Source organism: Panthera leo, chromosome A3 (assembly GCF_018350215.1).
Source record: "Panthera leo isolate Ple1 chromosome A3, P.leo_Ple1_pat1.1, whole genome shotgun sequence".
NCBI classification, from domain to species: domain Eukaryota; kingdom Metazoa; phylum Chordata; class Mammalia; order Carnivora; family Felidae; genus Panthera; species Panthera leo.
Window position 1 is genome coordinate 87,580,237 of NC_056681.1, and position 26,386 is coordinate 87,606,622.

General features: G+C 51.5%; 2 protein-coding genes across 7 annotated transcripts; one reads left to right on the forward strand and one right to left on the reverse strand.

Moving 5' to 3' along the window:
* Window positions 1–383: 383 nt before the first annotated feature.
* On the forward strand, window positions 384–12,992 carry ANKRD53 (ankyrin repeat domain 53). 5 transcript variants are annotated; one of them, XM_042932624.1, is made up of 7 exons: window positions 898–1,071; window positions 1,268–1,526; window positions 1,860–2,059; window positions 3,290–3,508; window positions 3,913–4,033; window positions 6,035–6,436; window positions 12,912–12,992. In XM_042932624.1, the coding sequence occupies exons 1-7, from the start codon at window positions 1,007–1,009 to the stop codon at window positions 12,918–12,920; spliced, it is 1,275 nt and encodes a 424-aa protein (XP_042788558.1). In that variant the 5' UTR covers window positions 898–1,006; the 3' UTR covers window positions 12,921–12,992. The 5 variants fall into 5 exon arrangements, with proteins under 5 accessions (XP_042788554.1, XP_042788556.1, XP_042788555.1 ...); XM_042932620.1 differs by lacking the exon at window positions 12,912–12,992 and having other exon boundaries at window positions 384–1,071; window positions 6,035–6,791; XM_042932622.1 differs by lacking the exon at window positions 12,912–12,992 and having other exon boundaries at window positions 385–1,071; window positions 1,322–1,526; window positions 6,035–6,791.
* Window positions 9,388–16,212, reverse strand: TEX261 (testis expressed 261). Of its 2 annotated transcripts, none has more exons than XM_042932629.1 (6): window positions 15,989–16,212; window positions 14,266–14,345; window positions 12,977–13,130; window positions 11,031–11,098; window positions 10,200–10,302; window positions 9,388–10,032 (listed from the first exon to the last, which is right to left on the reverse strand). In XM_042932629.1, exons 1-6 carry the CDS (start codon window positions 16,005–16,007, stop codon window positions 9,917–9,919), a joined length of 540 nt encoding a protein of 179 aa, XP_042788563.1. In that variant the 5' UTR covers window positions 16,008–16,212; the 3' UTR covers window positions 9,388–9,916. The 2 variants fall into 2 exon arrangements, with proteins under 2 accessions (XP_042788563.1, XP_042788562.1); XM_042932628.1 differs by lacking the exon at window positions 15,989–16,212 and adding an exon at window positions 15,285–15,432.
* Window positions 16,213–26,386: the final 10,174 nt, after the last annotated feature.

Consider the following 26,386-nt stretch of genomic DNA (forward strand, 5'->3'; position numbering starts at 1 on the left):
GCCAGTGCAGAAACTAAGACACAGAGGTCAAGTAACTCATCCAAAGTCACACAGGTGATGTGCAGTGAGCCTGCTTGACTGCAGGTAGAAGTATGAATGAAGAGGGGCCTGCGAGTCTCAGTTGGTTAAGTGATCTCGGCTCAGGTCTCTTGCGTGGGGGCTGGTGTGGGTTCCAGCCTGGGTCCGACTCTGTGCTGACAGCTTGGAGCCTGGAGCCTGCTTCAGATTCTGTGTCTCCCTCTCCCTCTGCCCCTCCCCTGCTCATGCTCATGCACGCGTGCGCTCTCTCTCTCTCAAAAACAAATAAACATTAAAAAAAAAAAAAATGAAGTGTAAATGAATATGAAACCTTGCCCGGCGGGCAGTTTGGAAACACATACCAACCCTTTAAGAATGTTCATTCCTTTTTACCTAGTAATTCTACTTCCAGGAATCCATCCTAAGGAAACAACCAAGATGAATCATTTTGTTTTCCAATGCACATGTGAAATCATAGCATGTCCATTATGATGCTGGGTTGCGGTTGCGTCATAATGTACGTTTAGTACGTGGCATGACAGTGTGGGCCAGTTCATGATAAAACGCTAAACGAAAAGAAGTCCAAAAAAATATCTATATGATATGTACATACGTATGGTAACAGACTGTGGTTTCTGTGGGTGGTTGGATTCTGATTTTCTCGTCATCTTTTTCTCTGTTTTTACAATCAGCACTTATTAATTTTAAAATCAGAAACAAAACCTCTGTGTCTTCTGGTTTGTGTGTGGTTGATGCTGTTTCCAAGGCGCGCGGGGCGGCGGGGATCCCGCGGCAGGATCTCCTGAAGACCGCCTGCCCGGCCGAGATAGCCAGGGACGCTAACGGGTCTTCGCCGCCCGGGAGCCGGCGGTTACTAAGCCGCGAGGTGGTGCGGCTCCTCGGAGGAGGGGCGCTGCCCAGAGCGCAAGTTCGAACACCCTCGGGAGGGTGGCGCGGGCGGGGGCAGTCCCCGCAAACAAGTGTCGCCATGCCGCCAGCGAAGAAGTTCTCCCACAAGGTCTCCTGGGGTGGTTCGTCGCCCAAGCAGCCCAGGTGAGCCGGGGATGAAGTGGTCCCGGGCTGCAGGGCCTCCCAGGAGGGGCAGGGCCCAGTTGGGGTGGGGGCCTTGTGCAGGAGCCCGAAGAGCCCGAGAGCCGGGCTGGGGTCCGGGCTTGCCTCCGGAGAGGTGCCCGGGGACAGTGGCTTCCTCATTGCCCTGCTGACCAGCGAACCCTGGCCTGGCCTCCAGAAACACCCCGGTGCTCAGTGACAGCCCTCGCCGTCACGCACGTCCCCTCTGCAGGGCCTCCGGCCCAGACCGGGACTCCGCTTTCTCACTCACCTCCTCGCTTCCAACCCTCCACTTGCGCTACAACTCTAACCCGGATGAGTGGGACAAGAGGGCCATAGGGAGCTACTACGAGTTGTACGCGGCGGCGCTGGGCAACCTGGAATGGTTGCGGTTCTGTCTGAGTCGGCACCGTGAGGAAATCCCGGCAGATGACAAGGTGAGGCCTTGGAGCTTGGGGGCAAGACCTGAAGTCCTCTGCACTCACAAAAATCTCCTGACATACTTGTTCCCTGGCAAAGACGTGCCTGTGCAGCATCCGCAGATGTCCTTTTCTGTGTAGATTGTCCTAATTCACCTTGCTACTGTGGGAGACCCATTTGGGGGCGGCCAGCAAGGGTGTGCACATATGGGGCTGGGGGGTGGGAAAGGAGTGTGAGCAAGGGATCCCTGGGGGTCAGGGAAGAGGGATGGGTAATCCTAAGGAATCGCTCTCTAGGTTAGGTCGTGAACCCTGCCTCAGTCTTCTCCTGTCCTCCTCTGGTCTCCACAGGGTTTCACTGCCATCCACTTCGCAGCCCAGAGTGGCAAGCTTGCATGCCTGAAGGTCTTGGTAGAGGAGTACAAGTTTCCCGTGGACCTGCCCACCAACAATGGCCAGACACCCCTGCACCTGGCCATCCACAAGGACAACAAGACCATGATCCTCCCCTGCATTCACTACCTGCTTAAGCAAGGGGCGGCCCTCAACACGTGAGTCCAGCCTGTGTCCAGAAAGTGTCTTGGAGCATGGGCAGATAGGAACCCCACTTCCAGGTAGGCAGATCCATGCAGGACAGGGAGAGGGCTATGGGGTGACAAGGATTGGGTCCCACATAATGCAGCCAACGAGCCCACATAGTGTGGTAAGGAGATCAGGCTCTGGGAGAGGACAGGCCTAGTTCACATCCCAGCTTTGCCATCTGCTAGCAAACAGAAAGACCTCAGGGAAGCCACTCGACCCTTAGCCTCAGTGCTCTGGTTCCCCAGCTTGTCAGTACACTAGAGTCACCTGTGGAGCTTCACAAATACCAGTGCCTGTGTTTCAATCAAAGGTTGAAATCGGTATGGGGTGTGGTCTGGGCCTTGGAAAGCCTAAAAGATCCCCAAGTATTTCTAATTTGCAGCAAAGTTTGGGAACCATTTCCTCAGTGTTTTCAACTGAAATTTGAGAGGATGACATGAGACTATTGTGATAATGGAGGAAGTACATGAAAAGGGCATGGATGGCATATGAGGGACTGCACTCATTCATATACACAGAGCGCCAAGCCAGAGTTGAGGAATAGAGCAGTGAAGACATAGAAATGGTCCCTGCTCTTATGAAGCTGATATACTAGTGCAGGAACAGACAGGAAGTTAACTAATAATAAATGATCAAATTGACAATGTAGTGAGTGGTTACAAGAAATAAACAGGGTGATGAGGTGGTGAGTAAAAGAGGCAGGGAGAGGATCCATCTTGGAAGGGGAAGTCACCTCTAAGGACATGACATTTAAATTGCAGCCTGAAAACTGGGAGCAAGCCAGCCATGCAAAGAACCAGGGAAAAGTGTCCCAGGTAGAGGGAATATGATGCGCAAAGATCACATGTTGGCAAAGAGTGGGACAAGGTCAGAAGATGAGGTTGAGGTGGAGGCAGGGCTCAGGTCATTCAGGCCTTGTGCGTCATGGCCAGGCAGGGGTAGGTACAGGAGGGCTGACTGACTTACGAACCAGTAAGGTTAGTGCCTCTAAGCTCCAGCCAACCCAGCTCTTCTTCCAGCAGTTCTTAACAGTTGCATTTCCGTACAATCAGACTTTTATCATTCACTTAGTCCAAACCCTCCTTCCACAGTTGAGGAAACTGAAGCTTAGAGAGGAGAAGGGATGTGCCAGAGTCACCCAGTGGGGCTGGTGGCAGAGCAAGTCTGGAAGCCAGTTTGCCCACCTCTCTGATGGGCAGATGCCCTTTGTCCCTCCTCTCTGCCCTCTTCCCCCCTGGTGGGGCCCTCTACAGTCAGACATGCAATGGCTCCACACCCCTCCACCTGGCGGCCTGCCAGGGCCTGCTGAAATGTGTGAAGGTCCTGGTGCAAAATGGGGCCGATGTCCATGCCCGAGATGCCATGGGCTGCAAACCCATCGACTACTGCAAAATATGGAATCACCGCGACTGTGCCAGGTGAGAGAGTGAGAACCACCCACAGCCTGCCGCCCTTCCCCTGGGGCCCTCACCTAAGAACTTTTGAGAGGGGGGTCCGGGCTGGGAGAGAGGTCTGCTGAGGAGACTCCTGCCCAGGATATTATTCCCAGGGCTTTCCGCAGGGCCTCACTCCTTTGGGTTTAGCATTACCCTTCCTTGCCCAGAGGCCCTGGGTCCTCAGCAGGAGGGTGGTGATCAGACCATCAGACACTTTCCTCTCTCACCTTAAATGACAGTAGTTAGTCAGAGGGGCCTTGAGCAGTGGAGGAATGTGTCTCTGGTGGCTCCTCTCACCTATATCAGGCCTTCAGCAGCCAGTCTTCCCAGCCTTGGTTAAAGCTCAGTCATCAGAAGGATGACACACACCCCCACCTTGGCACCAGGTTCTTGAAGGATGCCATGTGGAAACGGGACAAGAAGGACTTTGCTTGTGAGATGGGGAAATTGAAGACGCTCAAGGACCAGCTGGCCCTCATGGAACAGGACTACCTGACTGAGTATCAAGTAAGGGGGAGGGGTGGACAGGGGTGCCCAGCAGCCACTGCTATCCAAGCATGTGAGCAGAGGACAAGTGCACTCACATGCACAGTTATTTAGAAGAGTGGCTGGTAGCAATCCCACCCAGAAAAAGCCTCCCTCTCCCCATCCTCTGAAATTCCACCCTTAAAAGCCACTCCTTTACATCAAAAGTCTTGTTTTGTGTTAGAAAGCAAATACAGCTTAAATTAGCAAGAATTTATGGCACCCCTCCCTAGTGCATTGCCTCCTTCTGGATTAGGAGGAAAACCTCTAATGAGACCCATTCCCTGCGTATACTGGGATTCACATTGATTAAACAGACCCATCCTTTGGGGCACCTGACTGGCTCAATCAGTGGAGCATGTGACTCTTGATCTCAGGGTTGTGAATTCAAGCCCCACATTGATTGTAGAGATTACTTAAAAATAAAATCTTAAAAATATTCATCCTTTCCAACACACTGTACTCTCTGCTAGGAACCTGCTGGACCCTGAGGCTCCAAAGATAAATGAGATGTGGTCCCCTCACTCAAGAAGCTTAGGGTCTAGTAAAGGAGGTGGGTTATATTCCCACAGAGGAGGAAGGGTCCAGGAAGATGCCAGAGAGATAATGCTTAAGAGGATCTTTAAAGATGGGCAGCAGTTGGCCATAAGAAGAAGGGAAGGGGTAACCAAACAGAAGGAACAGACAGCCCTGTGGACAGGCATAGAGGTACAGGAGAATGTGGTATATGCTGAGAGTAGGCGATCAGATGTGAGTCGGAGATTGACAAACTAGAGACTTGGCAGGGGCTCAGATCTATCATGGACCTGGGCTGGGGAAGAATGGGGAAGTAGCTAAAGGCTTGTAAGCAGGTGTCATTATATAGGATACGAGTCCCAAAACACCAAAAAGAAGATCCTGGGAATCCTAAGTGAATCCATAAGTGGGGAGGGCATCAGGCCTGGCAAAATCCAGTACTCCAGCTTGGTTCCAGCTGCATTTTTCTCCAGCTATCTCAACCCTACCCTCTTCTGTTGTTAGTGTCACCCAGTCCCATGTGCCCAGAGGAGGCAAAGCTCATCCATTCCCATGACTCTAAACTTTCCCAGAAGCCCCTTGCAGCTCTCCCCTTATCTCTTACTGGCCTCATTGGATCATATGTCCATTCTTGCTCCAATCCCTAGAGGTAAAGGAAAGCCATGTGCTGGCTGACCTGGGTCTGGGGCAAGGTTGATGGAATTATTATGATTGGCTTAGCCTAATCAGAGCCTATCTCCCAAGCTGGGTCAATCTCCATACCACTTGATTGTTTAGCAACAATCTGGGAAGTGAGACACTGAAACAAGGGTGTGGAAAGGGGGCAGTTCTGTGACAAGTTGAAGGTTCAGTTCTAGTAGAGGCAGAAACAGAGAGGTAGGCTGAGTCATCACCACCCGGTGCAAAGAGCCAGCCAACTATATACCCTGACATACAAGGCCTACCACTTCAAGAAACCTGCCCAGATCGACTCCCCTGGTTCCAGACCTTCCAAACCTTTCTTTCTCCTTCCAGAGTCAAGGATTGGCCTTTCCCCCCATCAAACCAGAGGTTCTCTTAGGGCAGGACATATCTCCACTACCAGACTGGGGGCTTCTTTGGGGGTGGAGGCTTGTCTCCCCCATGAGACTTGAGGTTCCCCATAGGGCAGGGACTGTATCTCCCACTCACTCTGGAAACCTAGGGCAGAGGCTGTGTCAGATTGGAGGTCTCCTCTATGGGAGAGAGTCTATCTGCCCCATCAGCCCAGGGGCTCCCATAGGGTAATAGTTGTCTCCCTGTCAGAACAAGGGCTCCCATAAGGCAGGAGTTCCTCTCATCAGACTTAGGTTTCCCCTGGGGCAGCACTGTATGATGGGTGGCCAATGACACCTGAGGTTTTCGACGGCTATAGCCCCAGGGCCCCCTTCCACAGAAGCGGGGAGGGGGCAGCCCTCCACGACTATCTTGTACCCTCTGATGTTGCAGAAAGAGCACCAAATTCTGAGAGAAGCTAATTTCAAGAAGTGGCTCCACTGCAAGCAGCTGCTCCGAGGCCAATCCCTGATCCGGACCGCCAAGCGAGAGCCTTGTACCCCACACCAGGCTATGGCCCTCTCCAAGGCCACCAAGTACCAGGGACTGAGGCCTCCCAAGAGCTTCTACCCCTCCCCAGAGGCGCGCCTGCGAGAGACACTGCGGCCCAAGCTGCAGCCCTTGAGGACACACACGCCCATCTACATGCAGCCCATGGTCAGGCGGCCCAAGTCATGGAATGTTAGCAACAATCCTGCCAGATCACCCACCACCCAGATCGGCTACACGCAGGGCATCCGCCTGGGTGTGCATCCAGACCCCAGCTCAGAGCATGACTTCCGCAGCTTCCTCAAGGTGAGGTCCGACAGGCACGGTAGTGCCAAACTGTGCACAGTGGCCGGCAACCAGGTGGCACCTGTGCCCCAGCTGCCTTTCCAGGTGATGGTCCAAGAGCTGTACCCTTCGGTGCGGCCATACAGGATGAAAGTGCCCCAGGGCTTTTGCTCTGTCAGCATGAAGGATGTGCCCCAGAAGCGGCACTTGGGTGATAACAACTTCTGGACTGACACTCTGGCCATGAACCTGCGTGAGACATTTGATGAAGCCTTCCTGGCAGCTGTGCAAGCCCATCAAAGGCTCCCCACTCGACCCTACCTGAAAAGTCCCCCATAAACTTATTTTGGTAGGCTCTCTACCTGAGGCAGCCCAACGAAGGCTGAGATGTGATTCGTGGTGTGGATGGAGGACAGGGAGAAAAGTGCCCACAGGCTTCCCACTCTCCAGCACAAAGATCTGAGCTTCTCTCAACAAAAGCCTATATCCCAGGTCTCCCTTCTCCACAAAGCAATTTCTTGGACCCCCTCCCCCCCAGGAGATTTAAGTTAGGGCAAAGGCCTCAGAGTGGGTATCAGTCTCTATCCTGGGCCCTAGCATTGTAAAAGTGACACTTGGGTGTCCCCAATACCTCCCCTCCCTCTCAGCCCACCAGGAACAAGGCTTCCAGGATGAGGGACCGCTGGAAAATTCTGCCTCTTGTTCAGATTAAGTCCTTCAAGGTTTCTGTAGATCAGGGAGGCACAAGCAGCATATCTTGGGGGAAAGGAGGGAGGACATGTGGCTTCAGTTCGAGATTATAGAAGCACTTGCACTTCCTCCAGGTAGCTATCCTGGATCCCCTGCTATCCCCTGTACACATCACTACAAATCCTTCATTAAACAAACATTTATTGAGTGCTTTCTATGTACCAGGCACCAAGCCAGGCACTGTTGATACAAAAACTGAAGGACAGTCCCTGCCCTCAAGGAGCTTACAGTCTAGTGGGGAAATAGACCAGTAAGCAGGCAAGTAAGCCTAGAGTGAATTTGTGTGGTGTGCTGGGGGGAGAGGGGACAGAGCTCAGAGGTAATGAAACCTAAGTTGAGAAGGTACCCAGGTGAGCAGAAGAAAGGGGAATCAAAGTGGCATCTCTGAATACAGGAGGCTGGAGCACATGGTGCAAGGTGGCAAGTGATGAGACCAGAGGCGAGCAGTAATCAGGTATCACAAGTCTCACAAGCCATGCTAAGGGGTCTGGACTTTATCCTGAGAGCAGTAGGGAGCCATGAAAGGTTATAGGCCAGGGAGTGACCTGATCAACTATACATTTTAAAGACAACTCTGGCTGTGGGACAGAGAAGCAGAAGGAGGCTGTCACAATAATCCAGGTATAAGTTGATGACAGTGGCAGTGGCTTGAATCGAGATGTTAGGAAAGTAAATTTAACAGTTTTTAGAGACTGGATGGGGGTGGGGAGGGGCCGAAAAAGCAAGCAGGGCTAGAAAGCCGGTTTCTGGTCTGGCTCCTGAGAGGTCTTGGGGCCACAGCAGGTACCCAAAAGAGGCAGGTTTACAGAGGACAGCAACAAGTGCCCTCTGGCCCATGAGAGTTGTCTGTGCACCCAAAGGCAGAACTATGGTTCAGAAGACCAGGAGGGACATCGGGGCTGGAGGTCAACTCTCAATTCCTTGGCAGAGTCCTTGAAGCCATCAGCATGGATGGGCTCCTCCAGGGAGCCCACAACAGAACCCTGAGAAACCCCATGTGTGGGGGGCAAATGGAGAGGCCTGTGCAGGAAACTGAAAGGAAGAGCCAGAGGTAGGAGGAAAACCAGCCAGAGGAATGCCAGTAAAGTGCAACTCAAGGAGCTGGGGGTGGTCAGCCCTGTCAGATGCTGCAGAGATCCAGTAGGATATGAGAGGACTTAGCACAAGGCCACCGGCAACCCCCAGGCGAGAAGCCATATCATGGTGAGGAACAAAGAAGTGGATGGCAAGGGAGAGCAGGGCCAGCTGCTGACCCACAGTGAAGATGGTATCGGCCTCCTGTGTCTTCCACCTTGTCCTCCCTTGTCTGCATAGGACAAAAAGGCCCGGCCATCTCCTCCCCACCAAGAAAAAACCAAAATGTGCTACTCCTCTCAGGCAAAGGGGCAGGCTGGTATTTTTAAGAGAACAGGAAACACTAACGTCAGGAGATGCGGGGCTGTGGTGGGACTTGAGGCAGGATATAGAAAATTTCAAGCACAGACGCCTTCCCCGGCTTAAAGGTACTACAAGTGCACTGTCCATCTCCGCACCCGCCAGCCTCGCTCTGAGGTAGAGGACGTGGCTAGGAACGGCTCTCGTGGGGGCTGCACGCCAACGTGTACGGCTGAGTACTTGCAAGGCACTGTAGCTGGAGTGCAAAGTCAGCATATGCTGGTCTGTGCCAGGATCTGGCCTGCCTTCTTACAAGACTGAGGTCATCTCCTCAGGAGCCAAGAGCACACAGAAGAGAGGGCCAGCCCTCGTGTGCTCTTAGAGTGACAAACCATTTCTCCCCTCAGTCCCAGTTCTTAAAAATTAGGCTGTAACCCAGGCTGCCTGGAAGCCAATTTCTATTTTGTTTCTCCTCAGGCCTGAGACAGAATTCGGCCAGAAACCACTCCTTTTCCCCAGGGGAAGACTTGCAAGTAGGATATTGCAGATATTCTGAAAATCCAACCCAGTCCCAAACTGTGCCTCTCTGTACCCAGTTGTGACAGCCATGGAGCCGCAGGTAAAGAAGAGATGGAAGAAAAGGGAGGGGGCATGAGAAAGGCCGCCTCCACCCAACTCCCCTGATCTGGCTCAGCTCCTCAGCTCCTCATCGCTGCTCATTTCCCACAAAAGGCCATGACAGCAGTCCCTTCGAGAGGGCAAGACCCAAACCCAGAAAAGGAGCCACTGGAACAGAAAAGCCCGTCCAGTCCAGGGCAGAAGAGCAATAGGAAGAAAGGGAGATGAACTTTCAGGGTATTAAGGCAAACAGTGCCACCTAGAATCTTTATTCAAATGGGAATCAGCACTTGGACAGAAATCACAGTTCAACAGCAAAAACGATTTCTCTTGGAAGTGCCAAGCCATGGCCCCTCCCCACGGCCATCTGCCCAGAGAACTTATCCCTATTTGCTCTCCAGCTTCACAGCTCCTGCTCCACCTGCCCAGGCTGAGCCAGAACCTCCTGACCCACCACAGAAGCCAGCAGGAGGGTGACAGGGAGCTCAGCTTCCGCATAACCAGGTGGACCATGGCCTCCTGGCTAAGCAGGCTCTGCCATTCCCCCAGTGCCCTCTGAGGTCACGCCCTCTAGCAACGTCAGATCTGAGCCAAGCTGAGCCCCTCGAGGAAGGTGGGGACGAGGGCTTCAGGGAGAGTCAAGGGAACGAGGGCCAGGGCTGGGGGAAGGTGCCTTCCAGGCTCACGGCCCCCACCTAGTGCAGAGGCCCAGGGGCCTGACTCTCCTGATCTTGCTCCCACATCCCCTCCCCAAGGGGTTCAGTATATCTTCTGACGACTGGGTAGAATGGCCTCTTTGATGAAGGAGAAGACAACCAGGATCCCTAAGCGTTTGCCCCGCTTGCCTTTGGTGAAGTAATTGGAGACCACGTCATCTGTGGAGACATAGGCAGGGAGATGAGTGTGTGTGTCTAAATGTGAACACGGCTCTCCCCACCTGGAGCCCAAGTGTCTCCCTCACAGGGCTGGGCTCTGGCTCCCCGTGTAGATCCAGGTCTTCCTGGTGTCATCCCACCATGACCCCTGACAAACCCCTTCTCACCTCCTGGCTGCATGGTGGAGGGCAGGATGTTTTCCCCAGCCGACAGCGACACAAAGAACGCAAACGGGATTATCCACAGACAGAAAGTGAAATAGGCCAGGACCTGGCAACAAGAGACACTGAAAAGAGGGTGCCCCGTAGGTGCCAAGGGTGGGCCGGACATGGTCACCGTGTATCTTACAGAGGCGCTCAAGGGTGCACAAAAGGCCCCACACCTGATCTCTGAAGGAGGCCAGGGCCCAGGAAGCAGAGACACGACAACCTCAGACACGGAGATAATTCAGTGGGGAAAGGTGAAGGCTGAGGATGACTGAGTGTGACCACAATCCCCAAATCCTGGTCACTAGGACAAGCAATTCCTCTGAACTAAAGGAGGCAGATGGAGGGCAAAACCATGGCTGACCCATATTCCCCAAAACAGTGACCCTGTTCTTCCCAAGGGTGTGAACTGCAGCAGCAGGGTGTGGAGGGACCCAGAGAGGAGAAAGTCTTGGCGGGCCACTGGGAGGAGCCGGGCTTCAGGACTGCAACCTGCCCAGCCCCGTGAGATGTGCATCAGACAAGGCCACCCCCCTGCCCCATCCTGACCTCAGGTGATCCTGGGAGAACCAAAGGACTTCCCGTGGGAGAGCAGTGTCCTCCCCACCTCTGCCAAAGGGTTCCCTGCTCCTCATCCACACTGCTTTCTAAAATCATCAGTATTATTTTTTTTTTAAATGTGTTATCCCTAAATAGACTGTTTCAAATCATAGCTAAGTTCACAAAGCAAATAATGCAAGTCCCCTTTACTTCCCCTGGCCCTAATAGTTCGACGTACTGAACACTTCTTACCTCTGAGAAAGGATAATATTCCTCTGCAAAAAACTGAAACGCTAGGTAGTGATTCACCACCACTAGCCCTGTTGAGGGAATGAAGAGTCAGTCAGTTTGGGGAGAATAACATAAAGCTAGACTTTTAACCTTCAAAACGCCCCTGGGAGTGGGGAGCCCTGAGTCTCAGTCCTGATTTTACACCCATCTCACAGTATGGCTATAAGCCAAGCACACCACCCTCCAGAACTCAGTTTTCCATCTGTTAAAATGGGAGCACTAGCTCCTGCCTGCCCACTGCAGAAGGCATTTATGAGCAAAATTAGAAGGCATTAAGAAAGCTCTTTGAATGGTTTACAAATGAGACTTTAATGTTACATAATTCAAAACACTGTGACAATCAACCTGGTTTTAAGTGGACGTGAGTCCTGAAGAGTGCTCTCCCATGGGCGTGGGTGCAGGAAATCATGGGTGTGCAGGTACCAAACATACTGCCAACAGATTCTACTCTGAACTGGGCAGCAGGGAGAGGGCCTCAAATAAAAAGGCTCTCTCTCCTCAGGAATAAAAGGGCACAGTTTGCTAGGCACACTTTTAGGGATCCTCCAGATTCTGGGGGAAGGGGTCCTTCCTCGTTCTGTCCCAGGGTAGGGCTCCCTGGTCTAAACTAGTATGTTCTGGACTGACACCCACCTCCTTAGTGTACACCCACATTCATGGAGGGAGAGGTGACGTGTAGATCCCGGGGACGGGCTGCTCAGAGACAGGCATCCCTGCCTGTTCACACAGTGAGGTGAAGGGCAGGCACCAGAACAAAGCGCAGCCTCAAACTGAACGCCCCGCACAAACACCTCACAGCCCAGTGCCATGTCTTCCTTCTCTTTCCTCCTCTCTGGTGTCTCCCTTTCTAAGGGAGAGCTCCACCATACCTAGCCATACTCTAGAAATGAGGGGAAACTGGAAGACAGATGGTGCCTAATGCCCACAAATCTTCAGACGAACTCTCTCGGGCATCTAAAGGGCAGGTTGGGAGAATGACAAAGGGAAGCCAAGAGGGCCTGCTGCTGTGGGGGGATGGGGAGGGTTCTATCCCCTGGGAAGATGCAGGAGGGGTCTGGTCTCCAGACTCCCCACACCAACCTCCACTGAACACATCCTCTGGTGGAATCAAACCAAGGTGCTCAGGGAAGAGGCCAGTCCTTGCTTTAATGCTATGCCCTCCTTGTGGATAATATTCTCTTTCCAGATTATCCCACAGAAATAGTAAAGTGGCTCTAAGAAACCCCCAATTACATCTCATATCCTGACCAAAGGCTAGATGACCAGTAATGTTTAATGGGAGAAAAGGCAATCCTGGTAACCAAACACTTCCCGGAATCTTTTCCGGGAATATCTATAATCGCCTACCGTGTGTCACTGGAGTCCATCATCTTTAAACAGATTGAGAAGCTAAGGCCAGAGAGGAGAAATGACTCTCAGGACCAGAAAGTAGTGCCAGGTCAAAACCAGAAAAGTCAGGGTCCTCCAAACACATCTGTCTACCCCAAGGCAGGTGCCTGCAGGGGGACCCACAGACCCTTGTATTAAGACTTCGGGGCAGACGACTAGCTGGCGAGCTACCTGCCTTGCCAGGGTGGGGCCCTGGGCTTTTCCTGGCTGAGTGGTTTCTTAGGAGCCATGACTATGCATCAAACTCACCTTTTCTCCCTTCTCAAATTTACCTCCCTGGGAAAGCCCTCCCTGTCTGAGTATCCCACCCCTACCACCCCATCCCCCCAAATTCTAGTCACTAGAGCCAAGGTTCACTCTAGGCTCCTCAAGTGTGAGCACCCCAAGTTCCCCATCAGCCTGGCCTCCTGGAGGACCTCAGTGGTTTTGCCTCTTTTCTCTATATCCCCACAGTGCGCCTGACTGAGCTGGGCACATGCGACCACCTCAACTGCCTCCCCAACTCTGCCCCCTCTCACCGCACGAAAGGATGAAGTTAGGCGAGGTCAGCATGATGAAGGGGAAGGTCTGGAGGAGGCCAAAGTAGACGAGGTTGGTGAAGAGGCCCACGCCAATCATGAAGGTGGGGAAGCGTTCAAAAACGTAGAGGCCAATCAGCACAGCCGTGGAGAACTGAAACAACCAGAGGTACACAGTGCAGGGAGCCTCTTCCAGGCAGCCTTCTTGGTCTCACTAACCCCCAGCCCACTCCGGGGAACACTAGGTTCATATGCTTCAGTCTCCTCCTGTTTCACAGTCACAGGTCTGGCCTCCCCAACTTGTCTCTCAGCTCCCAAAGGGCAGCGTCTTTTCACGCCATTCTCAAAAAGTTGACGGCAACCCACCATAAAGGAAAAGAAAACAGTTTACAGATCAAAGTTCAAATTTCAATTCTAGTCTTTTCTGTTTTCCTTAAAATGCTGATCATGACCTACTGAATTGATTACACAACCCAATAATGAACGACACCTGCAGTTTGAAAAAACACTGTTCTGAAGGACTTATAGCTGTCAGCACTTAACAAATGGCAGTTGGCGGAATGAAGCTATAATTCCTATAGCAACACCCACAAACCAGGCCCCTGAACCCAGAGCTGAGAGCTATGGTCTTGTCTCCACTACTAACCCTCCACCCCAAGCCGTGCCCAGAGTGGCTGTTGACACCAGGTGACTTGAGCGGCACTGGGCTTCTCCCGTCCAAACATATGCCCCATCCCCGGCCCTTCCTGCAGCCGGCAAGAATCTGACCGCACCAGCAGGCACTCTGGTAGCTTTGACATCAATGGCAAGGATTGTGTCCTCAGGAACAGAAGCCTTCCATGAAAGCTCCGGAGGGCAGGGCTTGGGCAGGCTTCTCTCTCTTAGGACAAGCCACTTGACCCAATCAGAAAGAGGGCAATGAGTACTCCAACTCAAGTACTCAAAACTGTCCTTAGGTCCTTCTTAGTTCTAAATGCCATGAGCAGAGCAAGGGGCTACACACAATGGGAAACAACCAAGCAAAGGCCAGGCCGTGGTGCTGTCAACAGAGATGGCACTCAGCTGTCACCTGAAGGAACTGAGTGAAACAATGCCACTTGGGGAAGGAGGTGAGGGAACACCTGTTCCAGACAGCACACTCAGGAGCCCAGGTGCAAGTCGAGGGGATAGGGGTGGCACCCTCAGGAAACAGCAGGGACACAGGTCTCATCATCCATGCCAAACTCTCCCCACTTCCTCCTTTGGAGGCAGGGCAAAAGAGGGGAAATCCTGGGAAATCTGCCACTTACCCAGATCATGTATTTTATGATCCTGCTGGTGGCCACTGTGTATTCTTCTATCAGTTCTGCCAGGTAATAGAGTCCGGCAGCTGAGGGGGTTAAGAAGAGGAACAAGCGGGGAGAACATTAGCCAGAGTCACTTCACCATCCTGGTCGTTCCTCTCTCTGCAGCTGGTCCCCACTGACCCTTCATGAACTCCAGCACGTAAGGAAAAACCAAACATGCCATGTGGTGTCCTCCCCTGACAAAGCAAAACCATCAGGGCAACTAAGGAGACTTCATAAAACTGAATGGAAACCTGTATTTGACGCCTCAGCACAATGCTAACCTCTGGTTCATAAAGGACAAGTTCATTCATTCATTCAATAAATATCTGTGGGCACCCGGCACGGGCCAGGTGCTGGGCTGAGTAATGAGAGTACAGAATAAGACAGACAAGGTCCCTTCCTTGACCCAGCGTGGGTAGGTAGGTAGTAGGCAGAGGAATCAGATGATCCCAGTGTGATAAGCCCTACTTCCGAGAAAGCAGAGGGCACCACCAAACCCCATAAGGAGAGCTTCCTTGAGGAGATGACATCTCAGCTGGGACCAAGAGTAGGAACCAGCCGGATGGAAAGAGAAAGCGTGTCAAACTCCGAGAGAGTAGGCAGTACAAAGGGCCGGAGGCGAAAGAGCGGCGATAAGCCTGGAAAAGTTCAGCTCCGTACGCCCGCGAGGGTGGGACCCGCAGCGGCTGGCAGTGCGCGAGCTCGGGCAAGGGGCAATGGAGTTAGCCACTCCCAGGCAGCGCCGGGGTGCATTTTGTGACACCGGGAAGGACCCGCGGTCCCGAGGACTGCTGGGTTCAGCAAGAGAGGGCAAGACCTGACGGGACGAGGAAGGAGAGAGATGCGAGGGCCGGGAGCACCGGACAGAAGTCCCCCGGGTGGCTCCGGCGACCCGTGAAGCGACCACCCTCGAGATGCGATCCCCCGCCAGCACAGATGCCGGATGGGAGCCCGCGCGGATCCGGGTCGCGCACTCTCACCGACGGCCAGCGTGATGAAGGCCACCTGGATGAAGAGCGACAGCCAGCTCAGCACGTACATGAACCACATGGCGCCCCCGCCCCACCCGCCCCCCGACCGCCAGGACGGGCCTGCGCGCTTCGGCTCCGGCGACACGGAGCCGCCGCCACCGTCGCCGCGTCCCCGCCCCGCGGACGGCGGGACGACCGTACGCCGCCGCCGAGAGAAGCCCGGTCGGGGCGTAGCCCCCTGCCGAATCCGGCCTAGCGCCGCCCGCCGGCGCGGAGGACCAACCGCCGCGGCCGCGTATAGCACAGCTCTCGGGGAGCTGCATCCCCGGGACTGCACCGAGGGGACGGCCGGCAACGCACGGCCGGTGACGCAGCTCGCGGAGGCAGGACTGTCCCGGGGAGCGGGGAAGCGGCGCCTGCCGGAGGGACAGCCTTCGGTGTGCTCCCTGGGCTCTCCCGCTTCCAGCGTGGAGGGGTCCAGGGCGCGAGAGGGCCGCCTGACCGCTCCCCAAACAAGCACCGACCAGAAGCCTGTAGGCAGGTTTGCCTACAGCACTTTATCTCGCTACCGCAGGTAACCGGGACACAATTGTTGCATGCCTAACGCGTGCCAGGCACTGTGATTAAAGGCTACGCTGCATTTTCGTAATGGAAGTTGATTGGATGACGTAGATCATTTTATGGATAGGGAAGCTGGGGCCAAGGAAGGTTACCTTGCCTCAGGTCATACATCTAGGAAGCGGCACAGGCAGAAGTTGGGGCGCCTTTAAATCAGTCATCTTCAGGCGTAACTCTCCCTTTAGGCTGAGTTCCTTTAGGGTACTTTCTTCACCTTTGTATCGCCTGCACACCGCCAGTGGCTGGCACGCAAGGCGCCCAGTTGCAGCCGAATGCATTTACTATCTACCATGGAGTGAGTTACCGAGGGGGAGGAAGGAGCAGGGCAGCCCTTGTTAAGAAGTTCTCCATCTAGTGGCCAAGACAGGCATGCAAACTAAAGTGTGCGGGATTCGGCCATGCTACTCCTCTCAGAATAACCTTTACATGCATAAACGTAAATACAAAATTAAACATTAATCAAAAATTAAATATAGAATTACTATATGGTCCATCAATTACACTCCTGGGTATATACTCCGAAATATTGAAAGCAATGACTCAAAAGAGTTATGTATACACCAATGTTCACAGCAGCATTATTCTTAATAGTCAAAAGGTGGAAACATCCCAAATGTTCAGCAACAAGTAAATGGATAAACAAAATGTGTTTTATGTATGCAACGCAATACTATTCAGCCTTAAAAAGACATGGATGAGCCTTTAAGGCATTATGCTAAGTGAAACAAGCCAGACACAAAAGGGCAAACATTGTATGAGTTCACTTATCTGAGGTATCTAGAGTACTCAAATTCATGGCAGTTGCCAGAGGAGGGGAAAGAGAGTAAAGAGGAGTTATTTTCTAATGGGTACAGAGCTTCGGTTGAGGAAGATGAAAAAGTTCTGGAGGTGGATCGTGGTGACGGTTGCACGACATTGTGAATGTACTTAATGCCGCTGAATGTACTTAATGTAACTGTATGCTTAAAATGAATAAAATGGTCAATTTTATGTTATGTATATTTACCACAATGAAAAATACATACTATCACAACAAAGAAATTATATTGAAATGCAGATATCAAAATATTTTATAGAAAGCCAAATATGTGATATAGTAACATATGTTCCTTTATTGATGCATAGCATAACCAGATCTAATGGAAAATTTAATAACTATCTGTGACGTAATAAGAAATATATATAATTTGGTCTCTGCCCCCAGTTCCTGACACAGCCCTCCTAAAACCCTGTAATTTCTTAAGTGGTAGAGGTGATAGGAGTATCTTACAACAGGGCTCCTAAATCCCTTGGAATTTCCTGGGTGAGAAGAGCATCTTTTGTCCTAAAGAGGAGAGTCTTGGTAGGCTCCTGGATAGGATAGGGCTGGTCACCAGAAAGCCCAAGCCATGATTAGAAGCTTGGAACTTTTGGTCCCATCCCCCATCCTCCACAGAGGTGAGAGGGGCTAGAGATTGAGTTAATAATCAGTCACGCCTCTGTGATGAAGTCTCCCTAAAAATCCCAATACTGTGGGGTTCAGACGTTGGTGAATGCATCACCATGCTTGGAGGATGGCACACCCCAGCTGCACAGAGACAGACGCTCCTGAGCTGGGGACCCTTCCAGACCTTGCCCTATGTGCTTCTTAACCTGGCTGTTCATCTGTATCTTTATAATATCCTTTGTAATAAACTGGTAAATGTAAGTAAATGTTTCAGAGTTTTGTCAGCCAATTACCTTTGAGTTGTCATTTCCAAGTTTTGTCTAGCAAATTACCCAACCTGAGGAAGGTGGTGTGGGAACCCCCTACTTTGTAGCCAAGTTGGACAGAAGCGTAGGTCCCCTGGAGACCCGTGACTGTAACTGGCATCTGACTTGAGGGCAGTCTTGTGGGACTGAGCCCTTAAACTTACAAAATCTCACACCAACTCCGTGTGGTTAGTATCAGAATTGAATAAAATTATAGGACACCGAGTCTGTGTACAGGTTGTTGGAAAATTGGTTGATGTGAGGGGAAAAGCCCACATATTTGGTGTCATAAGGGTTGTGAGTAGAGAAACAGTTTTCCTTTACTACCACAATGACAAAGTATGAATGAACGTAAATGATGTTTCAAAATACCTTCAATCATGTGAGAGAGTTATGGATATTACTAACAAGTACTATGAGTCTGTTGCCTTTATTCACCATGGAGGGAAATGTTTAGTTTCAGTTAGAGGTTATTAGTGCAAAGAAGATGGAATTTTTTTTCCTTCCAATTTTCCAGGGTTCTGGAGTTGATCTCCCTGAATTCTACGTCCACTGTTGACTTCTAAGGTGTCCCAAACCCCTGCTTAAGAATTCCTGAGAAGGGGGGCCTGGGTGGCTCAGTCAGTTAAGTGTTCGGCTCAGGTGATGATCTCACGGTTCATGAGTTCAAGCCCCACAGTTGGACTCTCTGCTGACACCTGGGAGCCTGGAGCCTGCTTCCAATTCTGTGTCTCCCTCTCTCTCTGCCCCTCCCCTGCTGTCTCTCTCTCTCTCTCTCAAAGATAAATAAACATTTTTTTTTAATTTAAAAAAAAGAATTACTGAGGAATATGTATAAGGGGCAGTGGGAGCTTAAAGGGCTGTGTGCCTGTTTATAAGCCTCTTTGTTGCAGCATGGGCAAACACTGAAAACGAAAGTTTATTAATAGGAAATTGGATAAAGTACCTTTTGATACATCATAGAGTAAAGCCATAAAAACAAATGAGGATGGAATAAGTCACGGGGATGAAAGGTACAGCAGAGGGAATACAGTCAATGGTATTGTAATAGCGTTGTATGGTGACAGATGGTAGCTACACTTACGGTGAGCAGAGCATAGTGTATAGACTTCCTGAAATCACGATGTTATATACCTGAAACTGATGGAACATTGAGTGTCACCCATACTTTAATAAAAAAGAAAAGAGTAGAAACGAACAACAAAAATGAGGATATTCTTTATGTACCCATGTTAGAGGATCCCCCTTTTGAATAAAGTAAAAGACTGGGGAAAAACAATCTAGGTATTCTTTATTTAGGTGTTTCTTTACATAAAACATTTCTGAAAGGATACATTACAAAATGATAACATTAAAAAAAATGGTAACATTATGAGGTGCCTGGGTGGCTCAGTCGGTTAAGTGTCCGACTGTGGCTCAGGTCATGATCTCGTGGTTCGTGAGTTCAAGCCCCGCGTCGGGCTCTGTGCTGACGGCTCAGAGCCTGAAGCCTGCTTCGGATTCTGTGTCTCCTTCTCTCTCTGCCCCTCCCCCACTCTCTCTCTCTCTTTCTCTCTCTCCCTCTCTCAAAAATGAATAAATATTAAAAAAAAAATTTTTTAATGGTAACATTGCTTTCTTCCTAGGAAGAGAGGGTGGGGTTCAAGAGTAAGAGAGAGCCTTTCCACTGTATGTCTTTTTGTCTTCTTAATACATGAAACTATGTAAGTATATGTAAACACATTATCTATTCATAAATTAAGTTTAAAATTAAAATTTTCATAGTATGCTGGATCTTCTGGGAGGGCTCAGATTTCCTGTTTTTACCCCATCCCTTTGTGAGAAAAGCCACCGTGTAGTGGCTTACAGGGAAGATGCCTAACCTTGGATCATGTGGCCTGGTCACCTGGGAGTTTGAATTTGAGACACAGATGCATCAGTGAGTAGAGGCACAATAAAATATCAATTGTTCTTATTTTTCCTAAATATTATCTTCCCTGGGAGGGAGAAGAATATAAAAGTATTCCCCCAGTCCTCCCAGAATTATACATCAGGGGAATTTGAGGGCCACAAAGTAAAGCGCGTTGTGGTGACTGATGCGTGGTTGTTGCTGCAGAGCTGGGCACCTTCACTTCCCCGCACTCTTAGGGCCCAATTGGCCCCAGGAACCAAGGCTTGAGCACTGGCATTTCCTCCCACAGCAGAAGCCATAATTTCCTGAGAGCAGTGAGAAGCAAGCCCAAAGAACTGGCTCCCGTCTGCCCCACCTGACCCAACAGGGCTGGACAGGGCTCAGGGAGGCTCTTCAGGAACCATGCTTAGTAGGCAGGAGGTCACAGGGGAGAGCAAACCCAGCCTCCCTTGAAGGAGGGTTGGGAGGAAGCAGGAGGGCTTCCCACCTTCAGTTCAAGGGACTCAAGAGTGAAAGGGTCTGTAGATTCAGAAGTTGGTTGATTTACATATTGACAATAAGTATATACACTTATTCCAATGTTACACACAATCCTTTAACTTTTACTAGTTCACACACTCATGTGTTACCATTTAATGCTGGCGCATGTGGGGACCAATTTCCATACATGCCATGAGGATGTTCTAGGGGAAATTAGCTTTCAACATCATATGGATCTCTTCCTCAAAACACTTAACTACTAGCATTTATAGTGTTCTTACTCTGTGCCAGGCACTGTTCTAAATGATTTGTATGTTAAAACCCATTTAATGTTCACATCTAGCACAAGAGATAGTGCTCCTATTATGTCCTTTCCACAGAGAAGAAACCTGAGTCATAGACACCTTGTCTATGGTCACACAGCTAGTACTTAGGAGAGGCGGGGTTTGAATCTGGGCAGTCTGGCTCCAGAGCCACTGTTTTTTCTGGTCTCTTAAAAGTCACTTGCTTTGTTGTGAGAGTGATTCTGCCTGTCTTGTCACCATCTGCCATTTGGCTAGTGGGCTGGATCCTGCTTTATCTCCCTGCAGCCTGCTGGTCCTCTGGGTCTTCCTCTTTTCTCTCTACCTTTATCCTTATGGGAGCTGATGAACACACCTCCGGGTTCTGGTCACTTCCCATCCCTTCCTGCATCTTCACTCTGACACTCTCACAGCCTTACACCTTCCCTGAGCCCCAGGCCAGGGATGGGAACTTAGCTGGTTCTGTGGTCCCACTGGCCCACACAGCTGGGGCCGGCACATCCCCAGGGGCTGGGAAGAGCAGGAGGATTCGGAAGGAAAAGGCTGGGGAGGGCAGCAGTGTGCAGCTTCAGTTCTGCGTCTTGGCTGCTGCCCTCTAGTGGCAGCCAGAGGATCTGCAGAGGACCAAAGCCAGGGCTAGTTCAAGGCCTATTGAAGGAGTTTTGAGAGACCGTGGGAGGCCTTATCACCAATGTTAACTGTGTGGGCCAGGAGGGCACGCCAGGAGAACACACACACACACACACATACATTACACACAGATGGAGACAAAGTCCACATCGGCATCTGGGCCTCTGCTGCCCCTGCCAGGCCTGGCCTAGTTGTGTGAGAGACACAGTGAAGTCAGAGACAGACGGTGGCAGGCCTGGAGACCCAAGCCCCTCTTCCTTTCTGATCTTCTTCTCCCCCTGTGGAGCTCCTTCCTGCCCCTTTCCCTGTCAGCACCCCAGCCCCAAAGGAAGCACAGTTATGCCCCCCACTGTACCCTCAAACATACAATGTCACTGAATGATATCCCCTCTCCAAGATGCCCATGTCCTAGGGGAAATTTTTCCTACGATGGTCTGTGTAATCAGCGGCTTTATTGTTTGACATCTCACCTCTCTGGTCTTTGTTTTGCTGCAGCTTAGCCAGAGCAAAATTTGGTTAAGAAACAAACCACAAACAATGAAAAACAATGACCCCTGCTATGTTCACATAATCTATATGTCCCAGGAGTCTAGGCCTCCTGACCCTGTTTCTCTGCTCTGCCTCCCCCACCCCAAACAGCTGCCCTGGTGTTCCTGGCACCCCTGTCACATGCCTGGGGCCCCAACTCAAGTGGCTGAATTAAAGGGCCTTCTAATGACAAGTCCTCAAAGGGCTCTATTAATTGCCTTTCATTAAGCTACTAGGCCTGAGAGGACCACGTGGGAGGTGAGGGTGAGGGGGTGAGGCTGGGGAATAACAGGAAAGAATAAGGTGGGGGAAGGGAAGCAGTCTGGGACTTCGTACAGATCACATGAGACCCTTGCTGACCTCTCTTTCTCTCTCTCTTGTCTCTCCCTGGCTCTGTCTGTGTGTGTGTGTGTGTGTGTGTGTGTGTGTGTGTCACACACACACACACACACACACACACAGCAGAGCCCCTGAGCAGGGTTGTGGGGAAGCAGCCAGCTAACGGAAGCCCAACCAGGGCTGGGAGCTCCTCTCCAAGGAAGGAGGCAGCCCCATCGGCCAGGACGGCAGAGAGCCATTCGTTTGTGTCTGTCTTTAGCATAACACAGATCATTGGAATCATGGCTGGAATGTCTCTCCATCTTTATTCAAGCAGCTCTGAGTGGTCTACCAGACCAGGAATTGCTGATTAGAAGAAAAGAAACTGCTCTCTCTGACAAGCTAGCTCCCCTCCTTGGGGGGGGGGGGGGGGGGAGAGGAAGGGGGGAGGGAAAAGGATGAAATGAGTATATCACAGGACTAAGGTTTTTCAGGACCAGGAGATGGCTAGTTCTACCATCCACTTCACAAAGCAGGCCAAACATTAGCCTATATTTGAACACCTTAGCAAATCACTATCCCCAGTCTATAAGGAAATTTTTCCTTCTACTGGGCAGATTGGTCCAGTTTTCTCCCTTGGGACCACCCAGAAAAAGTCTATATCTAATATAATATTGTTATTAATGGCTAATGTTTGTTGAACATATCTTTGTGCTAGGCACTGAGCTATGTCCTTTACACAAACTCTCTTGTTTAACCCCCACAAAAATTCTATAAAGTAGGTATTATTTTTATACCCATTTTACAGGCAAGGAATCTGAGGCACAGAGAAGTCAGCAAATTGATCAAGTTCACTCTGCTGGTAAGCCCCAGCCCACTCTGCTGGGCGACCAACCATGCTGATATACTCAGCGCTAACCAGGAAAGTCACAGGCAAACTGGGATGCGACCAGTCCCTAGTCTTCCGGGCATGAGCTACCCACATGCTTAACCACTGAGATACTGTCGAGCAGAGCGCCGTGCAGCAGGAACCAGTGCCAAGGGAGGACGCCAACTACAAGGAGGGTAGCCAAGGTCATCACAATGCGAGCTACCAGGACCAGAAATCCAAACACTGCCCACTGCCATCTTGGTGTTGGACTCACCAAGGAAAACATCACAGTCAAGCACTGGATGGAACAACACTTTACTCACATAGAAAAGAGAAGATCAGTTTCAGCAGTGAGCATCTGTCCCTCATGGCCAGCGGGTGCCCCCAACAACGGATGCAGCCGGCAGGGCATTTGACTTCTGTGCAGCCATCTCCTACCACAGCAGAAGGCCCCAACTCCTCCCTGGACTTTGAAATATGGAAGGCTGGGGGTGTGCCCGAGGGCTATTGACACACCGCTTGGGCAGAACAAAGAGGCGCACATCCAGTCTGAAACAGGGAAAGACATTCTCACAAGAGGTGATAAGCCCAGCATAGCTCTGTGGGCTTTTTGTCTCTTGGTGAAGAAGTGGTCTGGGCCTGAGGCTTGTTCTTAGGCACACACGGACGCCTTTCCCCAGGATACTTGGCCTCAGAATACCCATTCTTCAGATGCTTCACATGCACACACTCCCACACGGCCTCTCCTTCCAGCCAGTCTCATATGTGACACTCTCCTCCACTTTGACAAACTTCATCACCTCCCTTGTGGCCCTGAGGTAGTCTGAGTCAGGTGCTTACAATAAAGGGGAATGGCCACATGTAGGCTGAGCAGGCTACTGCCAGACCTCCTCCTTGCCTTGTCCCCTCCTGCCAGAACCCCTATTTTGTTTAGGGCAGCAACGGTGCCCTGCTTTTCAAAACAAAACAAAACTCTCTGTTATCAGCCATGGGGGGCGGGGGCAGGCACTGTAAATGTAAAGCCCCATTGGGGAGCCCTCCTTGCCTCGGCATGCCCCCTCTCTGCTCACACAGACGAGAGAGAGAGAGAGAGAGAGAGAGAGAGAGAGAGAGGAGAGGTTTCTTCTCTTTCCGTGCTTTCTTGCCTCAGATGCAGACTCCAGCCTTGCTCGTTTCTATATGTGCTCATTTTTATACCCCAGCACCTGGCACGGAGCCTATCATGAAGAGAGGCTTCTGGTGGGCAAATCTATCCCACCTACAGCCATATTTCTGCTGGGTGATACTGCACCCCCTGGAGAGGTAGAGCCTTGATCCAAGCTAGCCAAACTGATTTTTTTTTTAATTTTTTTTTTCTTCTTCAACGTTTTTATTTATTTTTGAGACAGAGAGAGACAAAGCATGAACAGGGGAGGGGCAGAGAGAGAGGGAGACACAGAATCCGAAACAGGCTGCAGGCTCTGAGCGGTCAGCACAGAGCCCGATGCGGGGCTCGAACCCACGGGCCGTGAGATCATGACCTGAGCCGAAGTTGGACGCTCAACCGACCAAGCCACCCAGGCGCTCCTGATCCTCTTTACCTAAGCTAGCCAAACTCATCATTATCTCCCAGAACTGGAAAGGTGCCTAAGAGAAAGCAGGACCAGCCTGTGTGTGGTGTGTGGCACTTGGCCATTAAGGGGTCAACTTGCAGGCCTATCATGTGGATGACAACAAAGGAAGCCAGGCCGCCATGAGAAGGCCCAGGCTGTTATGTTCCTAGGGTACAGTCAGTGGAGCATGGCCTGGGCCTTCCAGACCCTAGTTCCAGGCCCTTCCCTTCCCAGCTACCTTCTTATCCTTGGTTCTGTGAGGCACCACTGAGTTTCTGTTTCTTGCAACTCCAGAATTCTAAGTGTCCCAGGGGAAGAGGTTCCCAGGGCTCAAAAGTGCTGACCCCAAGTTTGGGCCCTTTCCATCTCACGGCCAGCTGGACTGACCCTTCCCCCTCCTTGTCCAACACTGAGTCAAATGGTTCTTGGTCCTGGTCACACAATGTAATGACCTCAGACTGATGGAATCAGACTCTCTGGCTGGGACCTGGGTGGCAGCAAGTCTCCTGTTTGCACAGGGTTTCCTCAGGGCAGCTGGATGGGAACTTCTATCCTAGGGAAAAGGAGAGCACAGGAGACGGTGGGGTCACAAGAGTCCTGAGCACTCATACCCACCTCCTCCTCTCAGCTGCCCTACCCAGCCTGCCTTTCTTCATCCTCCTCTCATCCCTACTCAGCCAAGGACAGCTCTCTGGAGCTTTCCTGGCCCTACTCCCAACCCCCACATGAGACATTTTGAGCCATGGCTCTAGAACCCTAAAGAATCCCACTCATCCTGACCCCTGCCCTGCACAGACTCTCCTACTCACCCTTCTTACTTCACAGTGCTCTTCCTGCCCCTTCTCTCTGCCTGTCCAGTCAGTTCCTACCAGTCTTTCAAGACCCAGGCAGCATCCCTCCTCCACAAAAGCCTTGCTGAGAGTTCTAGGCCACTCTAACCCCTTTCTTCTCTGACCTCCTGTTTAAACTGAGTCCACAGTCCTCATCAGTCTCATCTGCTGCCTCCCTGTGACTTCTGGGCTTCTGAGTGAACTTTCTAGGAGGTGACGCCTTGCCTGCCCAGCCAGTCTGTGAGACCCACGTCTGTCCACCTGCAGCCTGGTTCAAGCCCTGGCAGGCACGTGAGGGTGCTCAGAAGGGATGCACTGGTTGCCACTAGAAGCCCCTTTCCCTCACTTCTGCGTGTCAGATTTTCAGGGAGGGGTGCCCACCCTTGGGAGAGTCCTAAAGGGGCGGGGTTAGAAGGGAGCAGGCTCACCCTCACACGGAGCCACAACTGTAGCTGATTAAACTGGTTAAATTGGGGAAGAGGACCAGATTACCTCTTAATTTCCTCCCAAATCTGAAATCTGAGCCCAACATAGTGGATGAACTGCTGTCCCAGCCAGCCTGTCTGCCTTTCCTCATCCCCAGCCTCCATACTCCTTCAGCGTGGGCAGCGACAGTGATGAGAGCCTGAAGCCATAGCCAGAGGCCAGTAAGAGGCCAGAATCAGCATGCCACTGGTCTGCCTAGCTGTGTGGCAGCGGGAGTGGGGGTGGGGTGGGTGGCAACATGTAGGCAAAGCTAAGTGCAAATCTCTGCCAGTCAACAGCAGCAGAATCACATCTCCCAAGAACTACGAGTCTTCTTGCCACCCTGTCTACAGCCTTGACAAGAGTGGAGCAGGCAGCTTCTCCCCAGAGCCTCAGGGCCAGGCTAAGGAACAGGGTGGTGCAGACCTCAGAGGCTGACAGGTGACAAACCTCAAGACAACTCGCCCACTCATGCCCAGAAAGGCATGTACACACAGAGGCCCCCAAACAGCCTGCATGTTCAGGGGCCACAGAGGGGCCCACAGGCAGACATATAGGCACATGGGACTCACTCACAGACACGTGAACAATCAGAAAGGTACCAGACTGACCTAGATATCAAAAGTACACATGCACAAGTAGACCCACAGACACAGCTCCCAGTGAGACACATGGACACAGGCTCCATGCCTGACATCATCCTGGGACACACAAGTCAATCTTCCACGGTGGCAGGAAGGCTTTGGCTGGTTTGGCAAGGCAATAGCAGTGTTTCCCACCCAACCACCTCCCTTTCCTTTCTTTCACCTGCCCTTTCCTGGAGGTCTCCTGAGCAGGGCACAGCTCAGCTTCCCC